Source organism: Ostrinia nubilalis, chromosome 10 (genome assembly GCF_963855985.1).
Source record: "Ostrinia nubilalis chromosome 10, ilOstNubi1.1, whole genome shotgun sequence".
Taxonomy (NCBI): domain Eukaryota; kingdom Metazoa; phylum Arthropoda; class Insecta; order Lepidoptera; family Crambidae; genus Ostrinia; species Ostrinia nubilalis.
The window spans coordinates 1,528,004-1,550,210 of NC_087097.1; the positions used below are offsets into that span (position 1 = coordinate 1,528,004).

Genomic DNA, 22,207 nt, shown 5'->3' on the forward strand with positions numbered 1-22,207 from the left:
ATAAAAGAATTATACAAATAGGCGGTCAAGAATTTGTCAGACTGGATGCGATCTGCAGTCTTCAATCAGGTGAAAGTCAACGCAGCCCGCAAAATACATCCAGTGTGATACAGGGATGTTATGTTATGGATGGATATCCGTAACCGTAACCGGAACTTTCGGATATCCGAAATAAAAAAAAATATCCAAAACCGTAATCGCAACCGATTCTAAAGTTTCGGATAGTTTCGGATGTAGGCAGTTTAAATTGTTTTTTGTATAGCATATTATGTAAAGGCATAACAGCCTGATTTACCCTTATGATGCCATCTAGGATCAATTTTTTAATTTTTTTTGATACTTTCTATTCGATGTAAAATGTACGGCCCTAGTGTGATAGTCTTTTATCTTTAGGTAACAATCTCCCACAGAGACAGATAAAAAGGGAAGGGATCGATAAAATAATAGGATAATAGTGCGGTGACTGATATTATAAATAAGTATTCGTTCGTTCGTTCGTTCGTTTCAGCCAAATGACGTCCACTGCTGTCCAAATAAGTATAAAACTAGGAAAATTCATTCTTCCAATAACATTAACAGTATCTTTACGAGTAAAAACACAACAATGTTAATATAGGAATTTACACTGACTAAGGTGATCTCTAAAGATTATTTTTTTTTTTATTAAAGGAGAAATTAGTTTAACTCAGTGTAAAATAATAAGGTACTTTATATTTTATAATTATAATTATGTATCAAAAGTGTATAATAGTATTTTTTTTATAAATAAATAATGTCTTTATTGTGAATCACAGGTTATATACATACATACAGGTTACATAAGTTTCACTGTGTTCCGCCATTAGGGCATACAATACAATAGTAAATGAAATAAATTAAATTGAATTGAATAAAATAATGATTACATTAGATTCATACGACAATTATTATTCACTACTATAATATATTAACTTAAAATGACTTAAAAACTAAAATTTTAAAATTACTAATGATAAAAACTAAAGATAAACCCTCACATGGCTTTGTATTTAATCCGTTTTTGCGCATACGCCCCAAAATTTATATATTTTTTACGTAGCACCCATTTTTGGCTTTTTCCAGGACTACTGTCAACCATTGATAGTTCGCTCAGGGAGACACTCTCCAAAATTCTAAATTGTGCATTTACCGATAACACCTGGAAACAGGCCTCTCTCCCTGTGCGTTTCGGAGGACTAGGCACACGTCAGATATCGCATATTGCCCTTCCAGCTTTTCTGTCTTCTGCGTATGGTACAGCCGAACTCTTTAATAAATTACTGTCCCCTTCTTTAGGGGTAGTGGAGTTGGCTCACCTCGCAGAGGCCAGAAACGCTTGGACTAGGGCATGCCCGGGAGCCGATCCACCTACCTCTCTATCGTCTCAGAGGCAGTGGGACGAGCCGCTCTGTTTGCGTTTTCAGAGTGATTTATTGGCTTCCTCCGAAAATGCTGCAGAGCGTGCTCGCCTACTAGCGGTCTTTCAGGCAGAGTCCGGTTATTGGCTACATGCTCTTCCTTCGGCCAATATCGGGACTCTGCTTGACAGGAGTACACTGTCCCTTGCCATTTCCCTTAGACTTGGCGTCAAGACAAACCATCCCCATCGCTGTCGTTGCGGTACTCGCGTCGGTGAGTTAGGACACCATGGTCTCTCATGCCAAATGAGCGCTGGTCGAGTCTCCCGACACGCCTGCATCAATGACGTCATCCGCAGAGCTCTTGTCGCCGTCAATGTGCCAGCAGTTTTAGAGCCTAACGGCATATTCCGTGACGACGGCAAGAGACCTGACGGCATGACGCTCATTCCCTGGAAGCAGGGACGTCCTCTTGTGTGGGACGCAACATGCGCGGATACGCTTGCTCCGTCTCATACAGGAGGTACCTCCCTTGCCGCAGGCGCGGCGGCGGCCTCGGCTGAGTGCTCCAAGCGGCGCAAATATGCAGCTCTCAATGAGAGTTATATATTTGTGCCGTTTGGGGTTGAGACTATGGGACCATGGGGTCCAAGCGCTCGTTCCTTTTATAAGGAACTGGCAAAGAGGCTCACCGAGGTGACCGGTGATCAAAAGGCTGGCAGCTATTTCGGCCAGAGAATTAGCCTGGCCATTCAACGTGGCAATGCTGCCAGCCTTTTGGGCACCATCCCTGACTGCGGCGCTGGGGGTGAAGTATTTTTTATTTTGTAAATAGTTTTTATCATTAGTAATTTTAAAATTTTAGTTTTTAAGTCATTCACTACTTATTTTACCATTGTCAGATAAATATTCCTGGATTGAATAGTAGCATTTTTTAACCAGAAATTCTTGGATTTTTTTTAAATATAATGAGTTTTTTTATTATATGATAATTTTTGTCTAACAGTAGACGTCATTTCGTTGAAACAAACGTGCGATGATATTTTTTATTAATATTATGCTTTAAGCTAAATCAACTAAATAACAATAACTATTTTTAAACAAAGTCGAAGCTGTGATTCTTCAAGAAGACAATTTTATGGCTGACATATTCTGAGGTGCACCATCTTACATTAGCTATAATAAAAGTCTGTCCAACTCCATACAAACAACCCAGGGTAGAAACTTGATTTTTTTTCACTCAGGCAAATTCGCGTAGCAAATCCCTCAAAAGAGGGGTCATATATACGTTCATATTTTTCCCCCAAACGAAATCTACGTGGTTAAACTTCTCGCGCTCCATGACGTGGTAGCGCACCACGTTCCCGAGCTCGTCCCTCAGTCGCTCCAAGTCTTTAATCCCTGAAACTTCGTCATTTTTTCCCGCCAGGAGGACTGTGGGCATCGTCACTTTCCATAAATCATAAGCAGGAGGAGTTGCGTTCTTATACAAAATCATGTTCTTTAATGTACCATAATCGTACTGCGCAAAGCGACCGCTAATTGAGATTTGGACGTAGTGCGAAAAAGCCTTCCGCGAGGTGCCAGCTGGGAAGTGATCCACCAAGACGTCCCAGAACTCTGGCTCCAACTGCTCCGAGTCGTCTCCCGCCAGGGAGGCCAGGAGGCCCTTCACGCACAGATCGTAGCCTATTTCTCCTAGAGTACACAAGAATTTATTTAATTCATTCCCAGCCGACTTGTCCTGCAGGACCTCTTCGTAACCCAAGCCTATGAAAAAGCCATTAATTATTGGCCACAGTTTTATTAGCCCCCTTAAAGAGGTACTTATGTCGTTCAGGTAAGCTATGGGTGCTAATGAGATGAAAACTGATATTTTTTCATTGTACTCTGGCTTCACAGACCCTAATGCATAGAACATTGTAGTGCTCTGGGAATGCGCAATGGCGGACAGCTTCTGCTTGCCTGTTTTCGCCAAAATGAAGTCTATTGTAGCGGGCAGGTCGTAAATGCCCATTTCGTGGAAAGTAAAGTCCCAGAATTTGTACTTATTCTTGTCAGGCGAAAGGTTCACGTTGCGTCGTGAATATTTGTTCCCCCTGACGTTGCCCACCCACACGTCGTAGCCTGCTTCTGCCAGGTTTATGGCTATAGATATCTCGCCTCTGATCACGAACGTGTCGGCTGAGTCGAGGATGCCGTGCATCAGCAGAACGGGCTCCTTGGACTCATTTCCAGTGATGTGGAACACTTTGAGGATGTACCCATCTTCTGTCACTACATCGTATTCTTCACAGTTCCATCCATATTTCAAAGCAAGCTGCGGGAAGGTTGGGACTCCATTAGCCAAAAATTCGCTTTGAGTGATGTTCTGGAAATTCGCTGCGGATAATGTAAGAAGGCACGAAAATATAATTAGTAACATGTTGGGAGTATGCACCACGGAGTATTAGTGAGGTATCAAGGCACACCTCAGTTCCACACCATCACTACCAGAACACATCAACTGATTTTGTTTAGGTTTGTTAATTACAAAGATATTTATGTAAGAACTGCATTAAGATATGGATAAGAAATCGCTATGTGGCTTAATGCTATCACTAAACTCGTATCAATGGGCGGTTTTGTTTCGATAAGAAGAGATATTGAGTGAGGTAAAAAAACGTAGGTGCTCAAGTCTACCTTGCACCTCGCAAATACGGCATTGGCAGGCAACTGCCGAAAAGTAAACGGGAACAAATGTAAAGACCGACAAACAAAATACTTGGCGACTAATAAAATTTTGTGTTTAGATAAAATTATCAAATTTGTGCATGTTTATTGAAAAAATTTACCAAGTGCATGTCGTGGCACGCGCACTTGTAAAAAGTGGTGTGTTAAAATTATGCCTAACAGTCATGAAAAGCAAGAGCTGTTTTTTAACACTTTTTATGTGTTTTTCAGCATTCGAAAATGTTGTTCATACATGATGCGGGCTGCATTTATTTTGACCTGACCGCTGACCGCAGAACGCATCCAATCCTGTGGCAAATCCTTTATCGCCAGGAACCGATCTTTTGCAGACAACCCAGAGACAGATAAAAGGGGAAGGCGGTAGTTGATAATAGGATAATAAGTATTTAAGTATTGAGTATATAAAACTAGGAAAATTTAATCTTTCAATAACATTGAAACAGTGTCTTTATTTGAATAATTATGTTCAAATAACTCACTTATTCTGTTTGTTCAACTACATCATGATCAACTAGCATATGTCTAAAATAAATACTCATGTTATATGCTCTGACATTTACAAAATTAATAATTACCTAGCCTACTAACAAAACTCTTGACAGTGAACTTAGCAAAAATACAAATCCACTCTTACATCATACATTCCTTCAACATGTTTTTAATATTCACATCGGGTAAATTATACAATTTCTCGATTTCTTTTAATTTTTTTTGTTTTATTTTTTTAATTCTAGTTTCGACAGTAGTAGAGGCTTATTCAAAAACTGTTAACTATTACATTACAACTTTGTCGGACATATAATTAACAATCCCTGAAGCAATACATGTCACACTTTAGTTTTAATCATCAGGAGCTAATGTGGTGGACCTATGCACGATTATTTAGTTGTTGAAAAATACTCAGCTATCGAATTTTTATAATTTTTACTACCCTAACAAGGTGCCAGAGCTGTAGCTCTACATTCTTAGATTCATCATGATAAGTTGTGTTGTTGTTTAACACATGAGCCTTCATTCTATGACGACTTTGATTTGTTTAATAAATTAATGCATTTAGTGTCGAATTGGCCTCGTATAAACTTATATTACCTTCATTTATTAAAGTGATGCCTTTTGCAGATGTTTATGTTTGATTATTTAGATCACAGCCATACTTAGGTACTCGTAAAATAAGTATCAAAATAGTTGGCTCCGAAAAATAAAAATAAACAAGAATGAGTTTTGGATAAATAACGGATGTACTAGTATCTTTCGCACTTACGTGTAATAAATAATTAATGAACATTACTTAGGCTGGGTTGCACCATCTTGCTTTAACTTTGACAAACGTCAAAAATCTGTCAAACTCCATACAAAAAGCACCGGTTATCGTTATAGTTACGGTCAAAGTTAGGTGGTGCAACTCATCCTTAATGTGATAACGTCTTAAGCTAATTCGTTGAACATGCGTCACTGATGTCACAACACTGCACTTTCATCCCCCGAACCGTTCTAACAACGAGAACACGTGCGGGAGTAAATACTTGGCCATGCGCCGGCCCCACACGTAGTCGAGGTGGTTGCAGCGGCTGCGCTCCAGGACCTGGTACTCAACGACGTTGGGCAGGCGAGCCCGAAGCAGCTTCACGTCCGCCAGCGCGCTCATCCCGTCGTTCGCCGCCGCGATCAACGCAGCCCTCATCGTCACCTTCCCCAAATCATAACTAGGCGGACTCACAGAATTATAAACAACCAAATTCTTCTCAACACCATAATCCATCTGCGCGAAGCTTTTCTTCAAACCCTGCTGCAGCAAATGAGTCCCGCCTTTCCTTGACGTCCCCGACGGGTAATGGGACATCACCACTGGAAGGAACTCCGGCTCCAACTCCTCGGGGTCCATACCGGCCAATGCTAGCAGAAAACGTTTGGCGCATATTTCGTAACTACCTTTTTGGGTGCACACAGTCTTTAAAATATGTATCTCCAGTGTTTGCTCCCCAAAAACTTCTTCTGTTCCCGCTAACGACAACAGTTCGTCCACGAAAGGCCACGCTTCCACGACGTGTCTTGACGGTGGCTTTAGGTGGTGCAAATAACAAACGGGTGCTAATGCGATGAGTATTTTGATCTTGTCGTTGTATTCGGGCCTCATAGAGCCCAGCACGTAGAAAATTGTGTTTCCTTGCGAATGTCCGATGGCGCTGAGGCTAGGCTGGCCCGTGTTGTTTAGGATGTGGTCGATGGTCGCCGGCAAGTCGTACAGGGCGATCTCATGAAAACTGAAGTCCCAAAATTGTTTATCGATGTCGGGATCAAGAGTCCGATGCTTCCTGGAGTACCTGTTCCCTCTCTTGTTGCCGACCCACACGTCGTAGCCGGCTGTACTGAGGGCCATCACCATGGATGTGTTTCCTCTAATCATTAAAGTGTCGGCGGAGTCGATGATTCCGTGCATGAGGAGTACAGGGCGTGTTTTGTTCCCGGGAATGTGGAAGAGCTTGAGGATGTATCCGTCTTCGGTCGTAACGTCATGTTCCTCGCAGGGTAGGCCGTATTTGGTGGCTAGTCCTGTGAAATTGAGTCTCGCGTCTTCTGGTAAGTCGGGAGCGTAGTTTAGGCCAAGGATACTTCGGCATAGGAAGATTGCCGCCAGGAGTAGAGCCGGTGTGAGTCCGAGCGTCATGGCGGCGCTAGGGTACGTCTGGCCGGTGCTGTTGTGATACAACTCTGGCGGAATCTAACGAGTTTCCGATCAGCATCTAACGACCTAGACACTAACTAATTGATAATTGACACAACGTCATAAAAGTGAGCCAAGTTCTTGTGCCACGCCAGCGATCATACATACATATTCACATTCACGTATTTAAAATATTATTAATTCATAATCTTACTTTTTGTTTCCATTCTTATAAATATTAGACTTGCAAATAAGTTTTCGTTGCTTGTTCTAGTTTGAATTATATCATATGTTGCTTATTTACCTACCTTGACTTTTGTCAAAAGCACTGTCAAGGGTACATGTATAAATGTATATTAAGTATTATGTTTCTAGACGTATCTTGCCAAGAGTCGAATTGGGAACCTTCTTAAGACCACCGACCTCCGCGTTACATCACAAGGCTGTTGCTTAGGTCAGGAATGGACAAAACGACAGTATAACTTGTTTTGATAGTCATGCTGTCATTCAAGTTCAAGCTGAATTAATACTGCATTAAATATTTCATATTCATTACTATTTAAGACATTCAAAACATGTGTACACAGCCTTAAGGATTATTTTAAACTTTTTTTTAATCACGCACGTCCCCTTTTAAAAATCAGGGTTAAAACTTCCTACGTTTTATCCTGAGACAAACTATATCTAGTTATTACGCATTTCGCATTTATAAAATTCAGATAGTTAATCCAGATAATCACAATATAGTTATATTTGAATCACACAGTGACGTTTTTAAGATACGGTACCGTCTGAACAGCAATAAAGTACATATTATTAAAGATTATGATAACGCAATTGAATGGATTGTAGATATAATAAATTAGGATTATAAGTCTACTACTGATTAAGTACTTTTAGAAGATCGTAAGTAATTGGGATTAATTACAATAAAACGAACGATGAATTCGACACAAGTTTTATTCTGAAAATATTCTTACAATTACAAAACACAGTGCACAGTGGCCGCCTTTCGGAAACATTAAATTTATTAAAGAACATACAATTTAACTAGAATTACCTCTAAAGTTATTATTATACAAATGTATTCAACAGGATGTCGCTAATCGGAATGTAACATTACAAAAATACTCATTAATTTGTAATATTTATTTATTTAACCGTAGTTCTACACAGAAAGCCTTGCCGTTGTCATTGGTAACTAGTTTATAAAAATACGATGAAGACTAAGTATTTTCAAACTTTATTGTGAGTAAAAGCATGTATAATAGGCGAACAAAATACCATTATATGGCATTCTCTCAGATAGGAATTGAAGGAAGGGGAAAGAACTTAAATAATAAATGCATTAGAGTTTGTGGAATTAAGTAGGTAATAGATTCTATTGTACTGTCAAAGAAAAGAGTAATAATAGTTATTTTTTTATCTATTTTGCTCCGTCCACTGAGCTCCACGCCGCTCTACCAGACCTTTATCAATAAGTGGGATAATCCATTATGGATTGACATTGAAGTCGCCATAGAGCCAAATTGTAGTGACTACAAAAAGAGCCTTTAAAACATTGCGGTAGCCAACTTTTCCGAAGGCTTTGACATACAGGACAATACACTTGTAATCTTTGTGCGAACAATTGCCTTCCTTTTTACAAAAGTTTATTTTCTAACTTTAAATTTCGGTCAGGTTTAATAAAATTAACAATGACAAAGTGACGAATTTTTATCGTGATAATTTCTGTCAATTCTGTTAACCTTCGAAGTATTTTAAAGAGCTTTTGTTAATGTTTTTCTATTTTATTTCAGGTATCAGCGGTGGTAGGGTCCCCTCTGGAGTCCAGAAGGTAATCGTGCATGTTTATGCGACGCGTTGTGGTGAGTGCGCCCGCGCATTACTGCGGGGAGCGAAACGCGCACAGCTTGAAGTAGCACACCATTTGAGAACCTGGAAAAAATATTTTAAAAGCTTTGTTAAAATAGGGGTTTACATTACACCATCCGGGCTAAGATGCGCGCCGTGATATACTCTTATCGACGTCAAAATGAATGGGCAAAATCGATAAAATGGCGTGATAACCGCTTGTCGAAGCGCGCATCCTAGACCTACTGTCTTATTTGATTGGTTTGCTGACTTTTCATATTTATAATGCTAATAAGTACTAATTACTTGGATTACATATTATGTTTTTTCAGCTGTCAAGTGTACAAGTCGACTGCGTCAAGTGGTATTTTGCTTGCATTTCAGTTAAGTGTGGGTGACGTAAATTAAAAATTGTCATTTTTCATTAGTCATTATATTTTAGAGTTAGACATACGTATTTTTAGAAAACTACCTGCTGGACTACCTATTTTTGTTTTAAGCGCGTACTTACAACGTACGAGGAAATATCATAAGAGTTAAAAACTGAACTTTACTCTGTGGAAACAGTTACTATGCCGGAACTGCCTGCCTACCTAATTTTTTTTAGTAACTTGACTAGATAACCACATGGACAAGGAATTGACCTTAAAAAGGCTTCCTTTTTCCCTTATGAGTACCTATGTTATAGGACACAGAATAATAATGTGTATGGAACTTTAGAAGAAAAATCTTTATTAGTCGGATTAATTAGCACTAATTTTATTCACTGTTTCATTAACATGTTTAGTATTAGTACATATAATGTGTCATCGTCAGAAACTGCAATTCATCTTGGATTTGCGTCACGTAATCACGTAATACATTATGTGCTCTTATGTTTTATGTTTGCTCGTCCAAGTAGGTGCTTGTCTGGTGAAGCGGCGCATGATAGTGTATTTTTGTTACGTCCAACGTCAGCGCTTCAGATGTACAGGGTGTTAGGTAAATGGGAATATGAGCCGACACTAGCCCATGTTAACATGGTCATATAAATGGTATGGTGAAGTCAGAAAATTGATATCTTCATTTAAATTATTTTAATTTTCATACAAATTGGATTTTATAAAATTTATTTCTGACTTCACAATACCATTTATATGACCATGTTAACATGGGCTAGTGTCGGCTCATATACTCATTTACCTAACACCCTGTATATTATCTTGTGTGTTACGTCACATTACCTTTCCTGCATCGCTCTACTTCAGCAGGATCGTTCGTTCGTTTCAGCCAAATGACGTCAAAGTCAAGGCAAAATTTCTTTATTAGACTATGAAATAGTACTTACAAATCGTCAATTAATATTTTGCTCTTAAGCCTCTACATGTCTCATAACCTTTTTACCCTACCAGCGCTTCGAGAGTCGAGACCAACATTGCAAGTGCTGAGAAGAAGCGCCGCAACAAACTCAGTCACCACTGTCTGGAAGAGAAAAGCCTACCAAGGATTTCCATAACGACCAGTTTTGCGCTGCTCGCATCCAGGTTCTTCAGTGACCTTCACCAGATCGTCGGTCACGGCACATTTCTACACGTAATATTCGATATTGCTACACTCCAACTAGGCAAATGAATGCAGATGTGCATTCAGCAAATGAGTCATCAAGGGTGTCACTATGCCCTTGCATCTATCGTAGAGACAGTTCTCAATCGCATTTCATTTGTTTATTCACAAACGATGCTTGCTTAAGTAAAACAGGAAATCGAACGCACAGCGTTAGAGTTCTGTGATTGGTTCGTGTGTCACCCTGTTCGTCTACGCGCACTGTGAGACCTCCTAGTAATGTTGTGAATACGGGCAATAATGTGTTCAGTATCCTTGAAGATCCCTAGATCCTTGGAGATCTCTATGTCTAAAATAAGACCTACCTAGTGCCTTCCCCTTCTTGATCTTCCATTTCTGCTGCGGCCTGGCGAGGCCCGACGCCGGCGCGCGGTACACCTCGGACAAGCGCTTGTAGACTGATGCCTTAAAAGCTTTCGGCTCGGTGAAGGCCAGCTGTGGATGCTCCAGGCCTCCCGGGCCTCCTTCCATCGGTATGGAATGCACTCTGCAAACATTATTTTTAAATTATGTACCTACTAGTTTCTGTCTTTGGCTTAGAGTGTAGACTAAATTCTCCATTTGCCTCTAGTAAATTAGAGAGGGTCGTGTTCCACCAGTGGAAACTAAATAAATGAAATGATCTGATGATGAAGACGATGATTAATGCTCGTTTTCACCATCAATCCCTAATTTTTAAGAGATCCCGATGAAAACTTAAAAATTAGGGATTGATGATGAAAACGGGCAAAATTCTTGTCGGTTTCCGTAATGGCCTCCAGTTGAGCTACAAAATGTATATTCTTGTTTTAGAATAGTTCAACAGTCAGACTCCTAAACCATTTGGGCTATAGTCATATAGCTACATAGTAAAATTATCTAGGTAAGTCCTCCGCCACACTGAGTTTGTGTTTGTTCGGGCTAATCTCAGAAAGTAGTTACTATTAGCAACGGTTTTTACCGACAAAAAGAAGGATTTTCTTCTTACAAGTATTTTGTGGAAATAAGTCGATGTGATGATATTATTTCTCAATTAATAAGTCGAAAAATATTGTCTCTTCTGAGAAGTTAGTCTTAGAGCCGGATTGATATTGTAACAACTGAGTAATAAAAGATACACTATTGGTGATAAATGAATACAAACTTACGAAGTTTTGGAAGCGGATAAAATGAATTTTAATGTTCTAGGGATTGTGTAAAGGTGTGTGTAGTCAGTAAGGACGTTATGGATTTACAGCTTTAAAAATGCCATACTACTTATAAAACATGCCCATACTATTTCCAATACATTATACTATGCATTCCTAATTTAACACGAATACCTAATTAATTAGGTACGTGTTATTTATCATTCAAGTAAGTCATTGTGAATGTAATAACACCTTTTATTAAAAGAGAAAGAAAAGTCAATGATGAATTAAATATTAAATAAATGCGATTCGCAACAGTTCGCAGTACAAAAACACATTGTTTTATTTCATTGCAATGTAGGCTGTTGTTAAAACAAAATTAAATATCATCAATATCAATAAAATTTATATCAGTTTAAAATTCTTGTTGGAACCCACTGGGAATCGAATCGAACTACCTACCCGTTAGTGACGTCAGCGAACCTCTGCATCGGCCAGGCCTTGAGGAGCCTCCGCATCATCACGTCGCTGATGCTCGGCAGCGAGTTCCCAGAGGGGCCCGTGTCGATGTCATTCTCGTCCTGCAAAACAAAAGATGTAAAACATCATCAACGTCATCGACATCTAAGGCCACTTTCACATTAGGGCGTGAGAAGCGCGACAGCAGCGCGGCAGCGGCGTTTCTTGTGAAGGCAGGAATCCGCTGTTATACAGGGTGTTAGGTAAATGGGTATATGAGCCGACACTAGCCCATGTTAACATGGCCATATAAATGGTATGGTGAAGTCAGAAATTTGATATCACCATTTTAATTTTTTTTATTTTCATACAAAATAAATTTTATAAAATCCGATTTGTATGAAAAATAAAATAATTAAAATGAAGATATCAATTTTCTGACTTCACCATACTATTTATATGAGCATGTTAACATGGGCTAGTGTCGGCTCATATACCCATTTACCTAACACCCTGTATAATATGTAGTATGGAATTATCGGCATCGCGTCTGTTGCGCGTTTGTCGCGTTGCTAAAGTCGCCTAAATGTGAAAGCGATTTAAAGCCACGTTCAATTGATGAGCGCTCACACTACGCACGTTAGCATGTGCACTGTGGTCTAGTTGTAAAACTACAATCCTTCCCAGTAGCGGCAGATTTTTCTATTCCCTTTGGTTGTTGGTAGGACTTGTTCTAACAATGTTAACAATTTTGTTGTTTTCCGGCAGTTAGAGGAGAGATAGCCAGTTCCTCTGTATTTGAGAATTTCGGGTGAAACTCGCTTCCACCTTCGACCTTATCATCACTTTGCATCAGATGAAATATAGGCCTAGAGCTTCCTCGTGGTGGATAAATCGTTGTAAAAAAAATCTTCATTTAATCTCCACTGCAGGAGCACGAGTCCCCAATGAGAATCAGTACTGTTGTAGAAAATTCAATAAAACTAGTATCTACGTTAATCTTTAAGACATAAGAAAGATATATCTTTTTGAATTATCCAAATCGGACCATTACTTACGAAGATATTAAGTAATAAACATAGGCCGTTTTTGCCGCTAAAAGTCAACGTACGCAGGGCCGCGTGACGTCATTATATCCGAATCGAGCGCAGCCGGCGTACTATTGGGATGGAAAATATTTTTTTCCAGCTAAACCATCAGTTTTAGAAATAAACTTATAATAACATTTATTCATCAAAATATAGTAACCTATCGACCAGTAATTTAAAAAAATAAAAATTGTGAAAATTAAGTATTGCTATGTCCAAAAACCACATTTTCATAGGATTCGATGCAATGCGGAGACGCGGTTGGGGTGAGTGTAACTTAATGATTGTTTGTATTGAACATAATAATACATAATATGATGCTAATACCCAGTTTCTGGCCTGGGGGGGGGGGGGGATAAGTCATACCCAGCTTATAGCCTGGGGGGAGGGGCAAGCCTTACCCAGCTTCTGGCCTTGGTGGGAGGGGGGGGAGAGGCAAGTCATGCCCAGTTTCTGGCCTGGGGGAGGGGGGGGGGGGTCAAGTCATAACCAGTTTCTATGGACTGGGGGGAGGGGCTAGCCTTACCCAGTTTCTAGCCTGGGGGGAGGGGGAGGGGTCAAGTCATACCCAGTTTCGGGCCTGGGGGGGGGGGGGGGGTAAATCATACCCAACTTCTGGCCGAGGGGGAAGTCATGCCCAGCTTATGACCTGGGGAGAGGAGGGGGGCGGGGGAGTCATACCCAGCTTCTAGGCTAAGATTAAATAGATTTCCAGGAGGGAGCAGCTGTCCTTTCCTGCAGCAGCTGGTCCGCCCATGGGAACGGCGAATAGATAGGTAGGTACGTAGGTTTAACTCAGAAAAACTAAATAACAGGTAGGTATTGCGTGTACATCGAAATGATCTGCATAGAAATGTCTTGTAGCCTAGGCAGAGTGTATCTGCCTCAGCTATACCTTATTGTTAGAAGTAAATAAATTAATACTTATACATTTTTATATTTTACTTGGAAGAAGATATGACTCTAGCAACACTTATGAACACTTTATTTGAATAAATCGCCAAATATACCTCCGCGGAGACCCCAATCGCGTCTCTGCGTTTCATTGAATCGTATGAGCGTATGGATTTTTTGCGTTATTTTTCACAATTTCTATTTTTAAAATTACCTATCGATAGCTTACTTTATTCTGATGAATATATGTCATTACAAGTTTTTCTCTCAAACTGATAGTTTGGCTAGAAAAAAATATTTTCTATCCACGCAGTACGCCGGCAGTGTTCGGATCGGATACAGTGACGTCAACGGTCCCGCGCCGGGCGGTCAGTGAACTTTTTTAGTAATTTGGCCATAACTTCGTCAATTTTTGTCATAGAACAAAAATTTTTGGACTGTGTATTAAGGATTTCTTAGCCCTATAACCCCTGCATTCACAGCTAAAAATCGAAATGATCCTCATTTGACCAGAAGCAAATGTGGGACAAGTCCTGGCTCCCCAACTAGTGTGACGACCAACATCAGCATGTCTGCATATAAGTCTCGTTTTAATTAGGTAAGTGACGCAAAATGAAATATTTAACCCGCCATTATTTTAGTACCTGATGTGATACAGCCTTGAGGGGACAATATAGGTAAAGCGGATAGGTACACAATGTTGACTTAGGTGTGCCTTTGGTGCACAAATCAGTAATTACCATGCTGTTGATAATCACTTCAAAGACGTCAGCTAGTTGGTCATTTATTAATATGAAGAGCTGTGCTAATAAGGAGTGCCTATTGCTAATTAAAAAGCAACGGCTACAATAGGCTAGATGACAAAATTTCAATTATTAGTCCGTCAGACAGATAATTAGAAAATATTAGACTCATATTTTTTATTTTCTTTCATAATTAAATAATAACAGTGCTACATCGAGTTGAAATGGCGCGATACGTTACGCTTGAGTCTAAGTTTTACTCAAAAGTGACGTCACGCGACATTTCATCTCAAATAATACTGTAATTATTCGATTATGGAAAAAAATAAAAAATATGAGTCTAACATTTTCTAATTATCTGTCTTACGGACTAAATAGAATTTTGATTAGATCCCTATTGCGATGGATTAAGTTCGTAGAGCATTCTCAACACTCCATTTTGAATCTTATGCACGTTGTCTTAAAGCCCAAAATCACCTGCCTGGTCACCAAGTTACCTGGTAGTAGATCCCATCAGCTGGCATCTAATCGTAGAGCATACTCAACACGTCCATTTTGAATCTTATTCTCGTTTTCTTAAAGCCCAAAATTGCCCATCTGGTCTCCATGTTACCTGGTAGTAGACTTCGTCAGCTGGCAGCTGGTCGTAGAGCTCCAGGGAGGCGCCCAGGGCCACCAGCCATGCACCCACCAGCGCCCGGCACCACATAGACCACATCTTCATTACTAAGGAGCTGGAACATTAAACAAATTAGTTCCGGCACAACACGACACGATCTTCATTATGTACTTAGAAGTCTGCAGCAGACTAATGTGATCAGAGTGGTGCTGAAACATAGAGCAGAGAGCAAAGTGATCTGCTCTATGTTCACGCACCACACTGATCACATCTTTATTATGTACTAGCTTTCGCCCGCGGCTTCGCCCGCGTGGAATTTTGTCTGTCACAGAAAAACTTTATCGCGCGCGTCCCTGTTTCAAAAACCGGGATAAAAACTATCCTATGTTCTTTCCCGGGACTCAAACTATCTCTATGCCAAATTTCATCAAAATCGGTTGCGAGGTTTAAGCGGGAAAGCGTAACAGACAGACAGACAGACAGACAGACAGAGTTACTTTCGCATTTATAATATTAGTTGGGATTAGGGAGCTGGGACAAAATGACTGCTGCATGTATGTTCCAGCACCATACTGACCACATCTGCAGTACTAAGGGAGCTGGAATATTAAACAAAAGACTGCTATGTTCCAGCACCACACTGACCACATTTTCATTGTTAAGGGGCTGGAACATTCAATAAATTAGATTCGGTACAATACGGCCATCATCATTGTGTACTTAGGGAAATGGAACATTAAACAAATGACTTCTCTTTGTTCCAGCACCACACTGACCATATATTCAGTACTAAGGGAGCTAGAGCAGTCGACTGCTCTATATTTCAAGTGTTTAAATTTATAGTTCCATATCCCCATAAACCAAAGGATTACGTGATTCTGGTTTAAAATCTTACACGATATTACGGAGCCTATCGTGTACGAGTCCGCCTCGCACTTGACAGTTTTAAATTTCCAATTACCGGTTAAATATGAGTAATATACAATAACACGTCCACTATTTTTCAAAATTACAACACAGCGACATCCTATTGCATTTGCGTATTTAAAATCTACTCAATCAAGATTAAAATGGTTTAAAATTAAGTACCTACCTACATGCGTCGTATAAGTAGGCCATTACATAAAACATTTATCGCTTAAACTATAAATAAAAAAGTTGGTAAATATTACGAGTATGCGCAATTTTTATCAATGCAAAGTAAAACACACCCATTAAAGAAAATATGTAAATAGAGATATTTTATATCAAAAGATATGCAAATACGCTGGGATACTTATGTGTATTTAATAAAAACAGATTCGGATTTTGTTTTTTTTTTAAAAAGAATTCAATAAATAATGAAACAAGGTGTGTATTATGCCTATTGTTGAAACCTATGGGGCCATGCGTAGTGCAAGATATTGGATCAGCTTTTTTGGATCATCATTCAATTAACCTTTATACAATCTAAATGTAACCTAATATAATAGTCAGTAGTTTAACTTACGCCATAGGACATTATACAAGAGCATAACCGGCTACTTATTTGAAAAATAAAAAATGTTTTCATCACGGTACGAGCATTTATGTGATGGGTTGTCTGACGTGCATAATTTCGATAGCAAAAATAGACGCAAGCATTTACTTATATTAGTGGTTATTTCCATCTTTATTTTGTCACTTGACACGTGGCGTGTTCCACCTCCATGCCGTCAAGATGACGCGTGCCGCCCACGCGTTAAAACGATAGCTTTCAATCACAGGGCAGACCCCAAAGGGTCGTGGTTTGTAGGAAGAGGTCGATCAGCCTTCAGCAATTAGACGTTTTATTAGTTAATTATCGGAATCTATCGTCAAAACAACAAAGCCGAGAAGTACCGTTCGATTCCCAATGGAGCCTTGAAAAGAGGAGTTAAGGTCACTTTCAGGCTTCAGCTGTAATTTCGAATTAGACACGATACGTTACACGAAAACTCTAAGGCTGCACTATCTTACTTTGACTTTAACAAACGTCAAAAATCAGTCAAACTCCATACAAAAAGCACCGGTTATTGTTATAGTTACGGTTAAAATAGATTGGTGCAACTCAAGCCTAAGATACGAAAAAGACACAAAAGTTAAATGTTATGTTTGAACTTTTAAAAGTAGATAAATATTTCCCGTAGGGACTCCTACTTTCCTCATTTTCAAGGAAAAATAAAAGCTAATTCAGCAAACTAACTCACAAAGGGTGAAATTGCACCAGTTTACATAAATAACTTTTTATTATGCATAAAAACTTTTTCTCTCAAGAAAACACTTTCGAAGTAGATGAACTTAGTGCTTTATTAGCCTACTTATAAAGTATGTTACATAACCAAATAGCCGACCTTTCGCTGTGTTTATTTCAGCCACTAATATTTCTAGAAATCGTTAATCCATTGAGCTGTGGGGCGTTCTAACAAAGTACAGAAACTAAAAATAGAGACAGTAGCATTGAAAAAGCATTAATTAAAGTATAATAGAGCTAGACTATCTGTATAAAGTTACTTAAAAATAATAACTGCACGTCCATTCAACTTATGTATGCAAGTTTCAATTCAATCGATCTATGAGAAGTGGGCCAAGTTTAACTCCTAGAATTTGATTAGCTAGTCGGACACCGGTCGTGAATTGAAGTTATTGAATTAACACTCAAAATGAATACGTTATAGTGCAGTAGGCTCGTTCTTACAATTTTATATTTTTTTTTGTGTGAAAGTGATCAAGTTTTAAAACCTGCAACTTGAATAATTTAAATCCCAGAACTATTCAAATTAATCAACCGGGATCGGATTGGATAAATGCCAAATACAGGCTGCACCGTACTGTATAAGTTTGAGTGTCAAGTGAAAAGCAAGTCCACCAAGAACAATGGGTAAGTAAAACATAGTTTATATTTGGGATAACAGATGGCGCTGTGCTCCTTTAGCTCGCGCTAACATTTGTTTTTTTCCTGGCTTTATATACCTCCTGGAAATGTATGCCCACCCAGGTTCAGCTAGGTTCAACTAGGTTCAGCTAGGTTCACATAGCTTAGCTTTGAATCTCAATAAACGATGCTATTGCCTGTAAAATAGCTTTCATTTTCCCATGCACACCACGCTATCGTAGGGTTGTACATGGTCCTTCGAGCCGGATGTACTTTAACAGTACTTTCTCCGGTTTCAGCGTTCCTGCTTGGAGCGCATCACCGTAGTGGACGACGACGGCGGGTCGTCCGTCCATCTGGTGTCTACGGCGACTGCACGTGGCGCAGTCGGTTCATCGGGTCCAGCCCACATCGGAGCGGCGTCTACGAGGAGACGCTGCATCATCAGCGGCGCAGTCGGAGCGGCGACTCGCTGCAGCAGCAGCACGTGTTACGGCGTGCGGCTTCGGGAAGGTGTGGTGCCGGCGGGAGTCGGTAGCGAGGTGAAGAGTGCGGGAAAACTGTGAGTACGGTCAAATATCTATGTAACGGGAAATAGTGTTGTGTTTGAAGATTTGGATCAAGTGTCACGGGACTTAGTAAATTCAATTAACTTTGGGGACTTAGAAAATTTCAAGAAAATCGGGACTTAGAAAAATTTGTAGAATTTAGTTTAGGACTTAGAATAATTTTAAGAAAAACGACGGGACGGGGAATCCATGCCGGATTTCACTCAGGATTTAATTAAGTTCAAACACTTAGAATAATTTTGGAAAAAATTCTAAGACAGAATAATTTTGTAAATTCTATTGGAACATTTTGGACTTTAACTTTTTGCGCAATAATGGAAGAATTAATAAGATTACAATCAGATGTCAGAAGTCAAATTTCAAGGGGACTAGTTAATTTCAAGAAATCGCCAAAGGAGAGGTTAAGTGAAGCTTACTGTCAGACTCGGTTGGAAAATCTCGAACAACAATGGAAAAGTTTCATCGATAATCACGCGGCAATAGTAAGACAAGCCGACTCTGACAATGAACTTTACAAACTCTATGCTGATGAGGATATCTATGAAAACACTGAGGACACTTACATAGAATTTAAGAGTGTGTTGAGGTTTGCATTGAGTAAGTTGTGTCCACCAGTGTTACCAGAATCGGGGAAACCAGTAAATGTAATGGCTAGTAATGGTAACAGCAATGCAGTGAAGCTGCCAAAAATTTGTATTCCTCAATTCTCAGGTAAATATTCCGAATGGCAAACTTTCAAAGATATGTTCACATCTTTGATTCATTGTAATGATAATTTGGGTAATGTGGAAAAGCTTCATTATTTGAAAGGATATGTAACAGGGGAAGCTGAGCAACTCATTCGACAGATTCCAGTGTCGGCTGATAATTATGTGCGAGCCTGGACTCTGCTAAATGAGCGGTTCAACAATAAAAAGTATATGTCAAATTGCATAATCAAACGGTTGCTGAGTCAAAGAAATCTCAGTAGCGAAGTATCTTCAGGTTTGAAAGATTTGATTGACACAACAACCGATTGTCTAGATGGGTTAAGGAATTTAAATATTGATGTCAGTAATTGGGATATTTTGGTAATACACATTTTGTCATTGAAGTTAGATCCGGAAACTAAAAAACAATGGGAGTTACATGTCAGTAGTAATGTGGGTAGTGATTGTTTGCCAACATATGAACAATTTAAATGTTTTATTACGCAAAGATACAGGGCTTTAGAATTCATAGAACCAAACAAATATCACAGAAATGTACAGGTTGAGAACAATCAGGGTAAATTAAAAACTTTTCATGTATTAAAACAAAATTGTGTTTATTGCGGACAGGAACATAAAATAAATTATTGCTCACAATTCATGAAAGTAAGTGTTGATGATCGTCGTGATTTTGTGCGGCAAAAACGGTTATGCTTCAATTGTTTGGGGTTGGGTCATTTGGCTAGGGATTGTAAAAACAACACACGTTGTAAAATCTGTAGGAGACTTCATAATACTTTGTTGCATCTGGCGGGTTCTTCATCTTCTTCATCTGAAACAAAAAACAAAATTACGGAAAGGTCGGGAAGGTCAGGTGAGGATAGGGAACAAGGGTCGTCAGCAGCAGTAGTCGGTGGCACACTTACTGAACAGGCAGTAAGTGGGGAGGGAAACATCACTTCTTGTTTTTCGGCGGAAACGGGTAAACAGGTATTGTTAGCTACAGCTGTGGTGAAGGTTGAGGCTAACAACGGGACACGGCAATCGGTACGCGCTTTGTTAGATCAAGGATCGCAGGCGTCATTTGTAACCGAATCAACGGTACAATTATTGGGATTAAAAAAGTCAAGGGCAAAGAACGTTGTATCAGGTTTGGGTGGGAACAAAAACGTTATCACAAATTCTACGGTTACTATCAACTTGGAATCACGGGTCGATCCTCAAATAAAACTCTCGGTTAAGGCTTACGTGTTGAGTAAAATCACATCTTTTCTTCCAGTTAAAAAAGTTTACGATTTGAATAGTTTAGACTTAACTGGGATTATCTTGGCTGATCCTGAATACCACACACCCAACAAAATTGACATGTTGTTAGGCGCGGATGTGTACGGGCAGGTTCTGCAAGACGGGTTTAGGAAGAGTATACCGGGTGGAGTAATTGCACAAGCTACCAGTTTAGGATGGATAGTTTCGGGTACGGTAATTGATTTAAGGAAGCAGTCGAATAGCATGGTAGTAATGCATTCACTGGTTGAGGATAATGAGACTTTGAAAAAGAGAGTTTGGAAATTGAAGAACGAGCAAAAGAAAAGGAATGAAAGGTGGATGAATGAGGAAGAAATGAAATGTGAAGAGTTGTATAGGAACACGGTCAAAAAAAAAGGAAGATAGGGACAGCACACGAGTACGGGTTGTGTGCGACAGTTCATGTAAAGGAAAGGATGGGATAACGATAAATGATTTGATGATGAAAGATCCAGTATTTCAAGATGATCGAATGACAGGTTGTGTAGTAGACAAAGTAGAAGAAGCGGTAGAAAGCAAGGGAATGAATGAATTACTAATGAAAGGGAGATTTGTATTAAGGAAATGTAGAAGTAGAACAAAGATGAAGATTTAAATGAAATAGCGAAGGGACAGGGACGGACTTACCTGAGATCGGAAACAAGATGATTTAGATAATCGGTGAATATCTCGGAGCTAAGGGAATCTGTAAAAAAAAAGGGGAAAATATTATCAGAGGCAAGACTGTTCAATTATTTAGGTTAACGGGTTTAGATTAGGACAAACAAGCTCTTGTTGATATAAATAAAGAATGGGTTACTTACAGTAGCGGGCTGGGTACTCGTGCAGTTCTTTTGAAGACACTAAAATTAATCTTGCTGCACAGGTTTTATCGCGACTTTCCGTAGTTTAGTTTGGCGGAACGGGCTTGGTTTACAACTTTGGTTTTTATATTTTGTAAGTACATTATCTTCATTTAAGTTCTCGTAGGGTAGACACCCCAAAAGATGTTGCAAAGGTTATGGAGGAATTTGGTCAGTGCGTCGGGTAATTATTAAAATCACTGAAAATATTCATGAGCTGACGGAATCACGGGGATTGTCAATATCAGAGCAAATAATGTAATTTTTTAAAGGATCGGTTTCCAAGTTGTGAATTTTGGCAACGGAAAAATAATTGTATTTATTAATGTAAGTATGTTTTTAAAGGAAAGTCGGATTGTAATTGTTTATGGTAAAGTTTATGTCTGTCAACAAATATGGGAATTATTTTGTTTATGGTTTTAATTTGATCTTTTGGTACGGGTATGGTTGTAATACTGGGTTAAAATGTTCATGGGTTGTATAGTTATTTTAGTCTAAGGTGTTACATCTAAGCAAAACATTGTATTGTATTTTTTCACGGTGGGCGGCATTAGTTAAGTTAGGGAAACATTTAGGTAAAGTCAGGCGGGTAATATGTAAATAAACTTTGAACAAAATCTTAACATTTATGGAAAAACAATGTTGTAAATATGAAACCATATAACGAAACAAATCTGCATAAAAAAAATCTAAACGGACATCGGAACCGATATTGACTCAGAGCAAAAAAATTTCGTTACTGTTTTATCATAATCTCAAGGTCTTTTTGTGACCACCTTTCATCTTTTAAA

The 22,207-nt window shown here is 39.2% G+C and overlaps 2 protein-coding genes across 2 annotated transcripts; both read right to left on the bottom strand.

Moving 5' to 3' along the window:
• Window positions 1–5,302: 5,302 nt before the first annotated feature.
• On the bottom strand, window positions 5,303–6,811 carry LOC135075658 (lipase 1-like). The gene has a single exon (XM_063970074.1). The coding sequence runs from the start codon at window positions 6,772–6,774 to the stop codon at window positions 5,584–5,586; it is 1,191 nt and encodes a 396-aa protein (XP_063826144.1). The 5' UTR covers window positions 6,775–6,811; the 3' UTR covers window positions 5,303–5,583.
• Window positions 6,812–8,656: 1,845 nt separating this feature from the next.
• On the bottom strand, window positions 8,657–15,348 carry LOC135075371 (uncharacterized). The gene is made up of 4 exons (XM_063969816.1): window positions 15,134–15,348; window positions 11,799–11,917; window positions 10,533–10,714; window positions 8,657–8,709 (listed from the first exon to the last, which is right to left on the bottom strand). The coding sequence occupies exons 1-4, from the start codon at window positions 15,242–15,244 to the stop codon at window positions 8,657–8,659; spliced, it is 465 nt and encodes a 154-aa protein (XP_063825886.1). The 5' UTR covers window positions 15,245–15,348.
• Window positions 15,349–22,207: the final 6,859 nt, after the last annotated feature.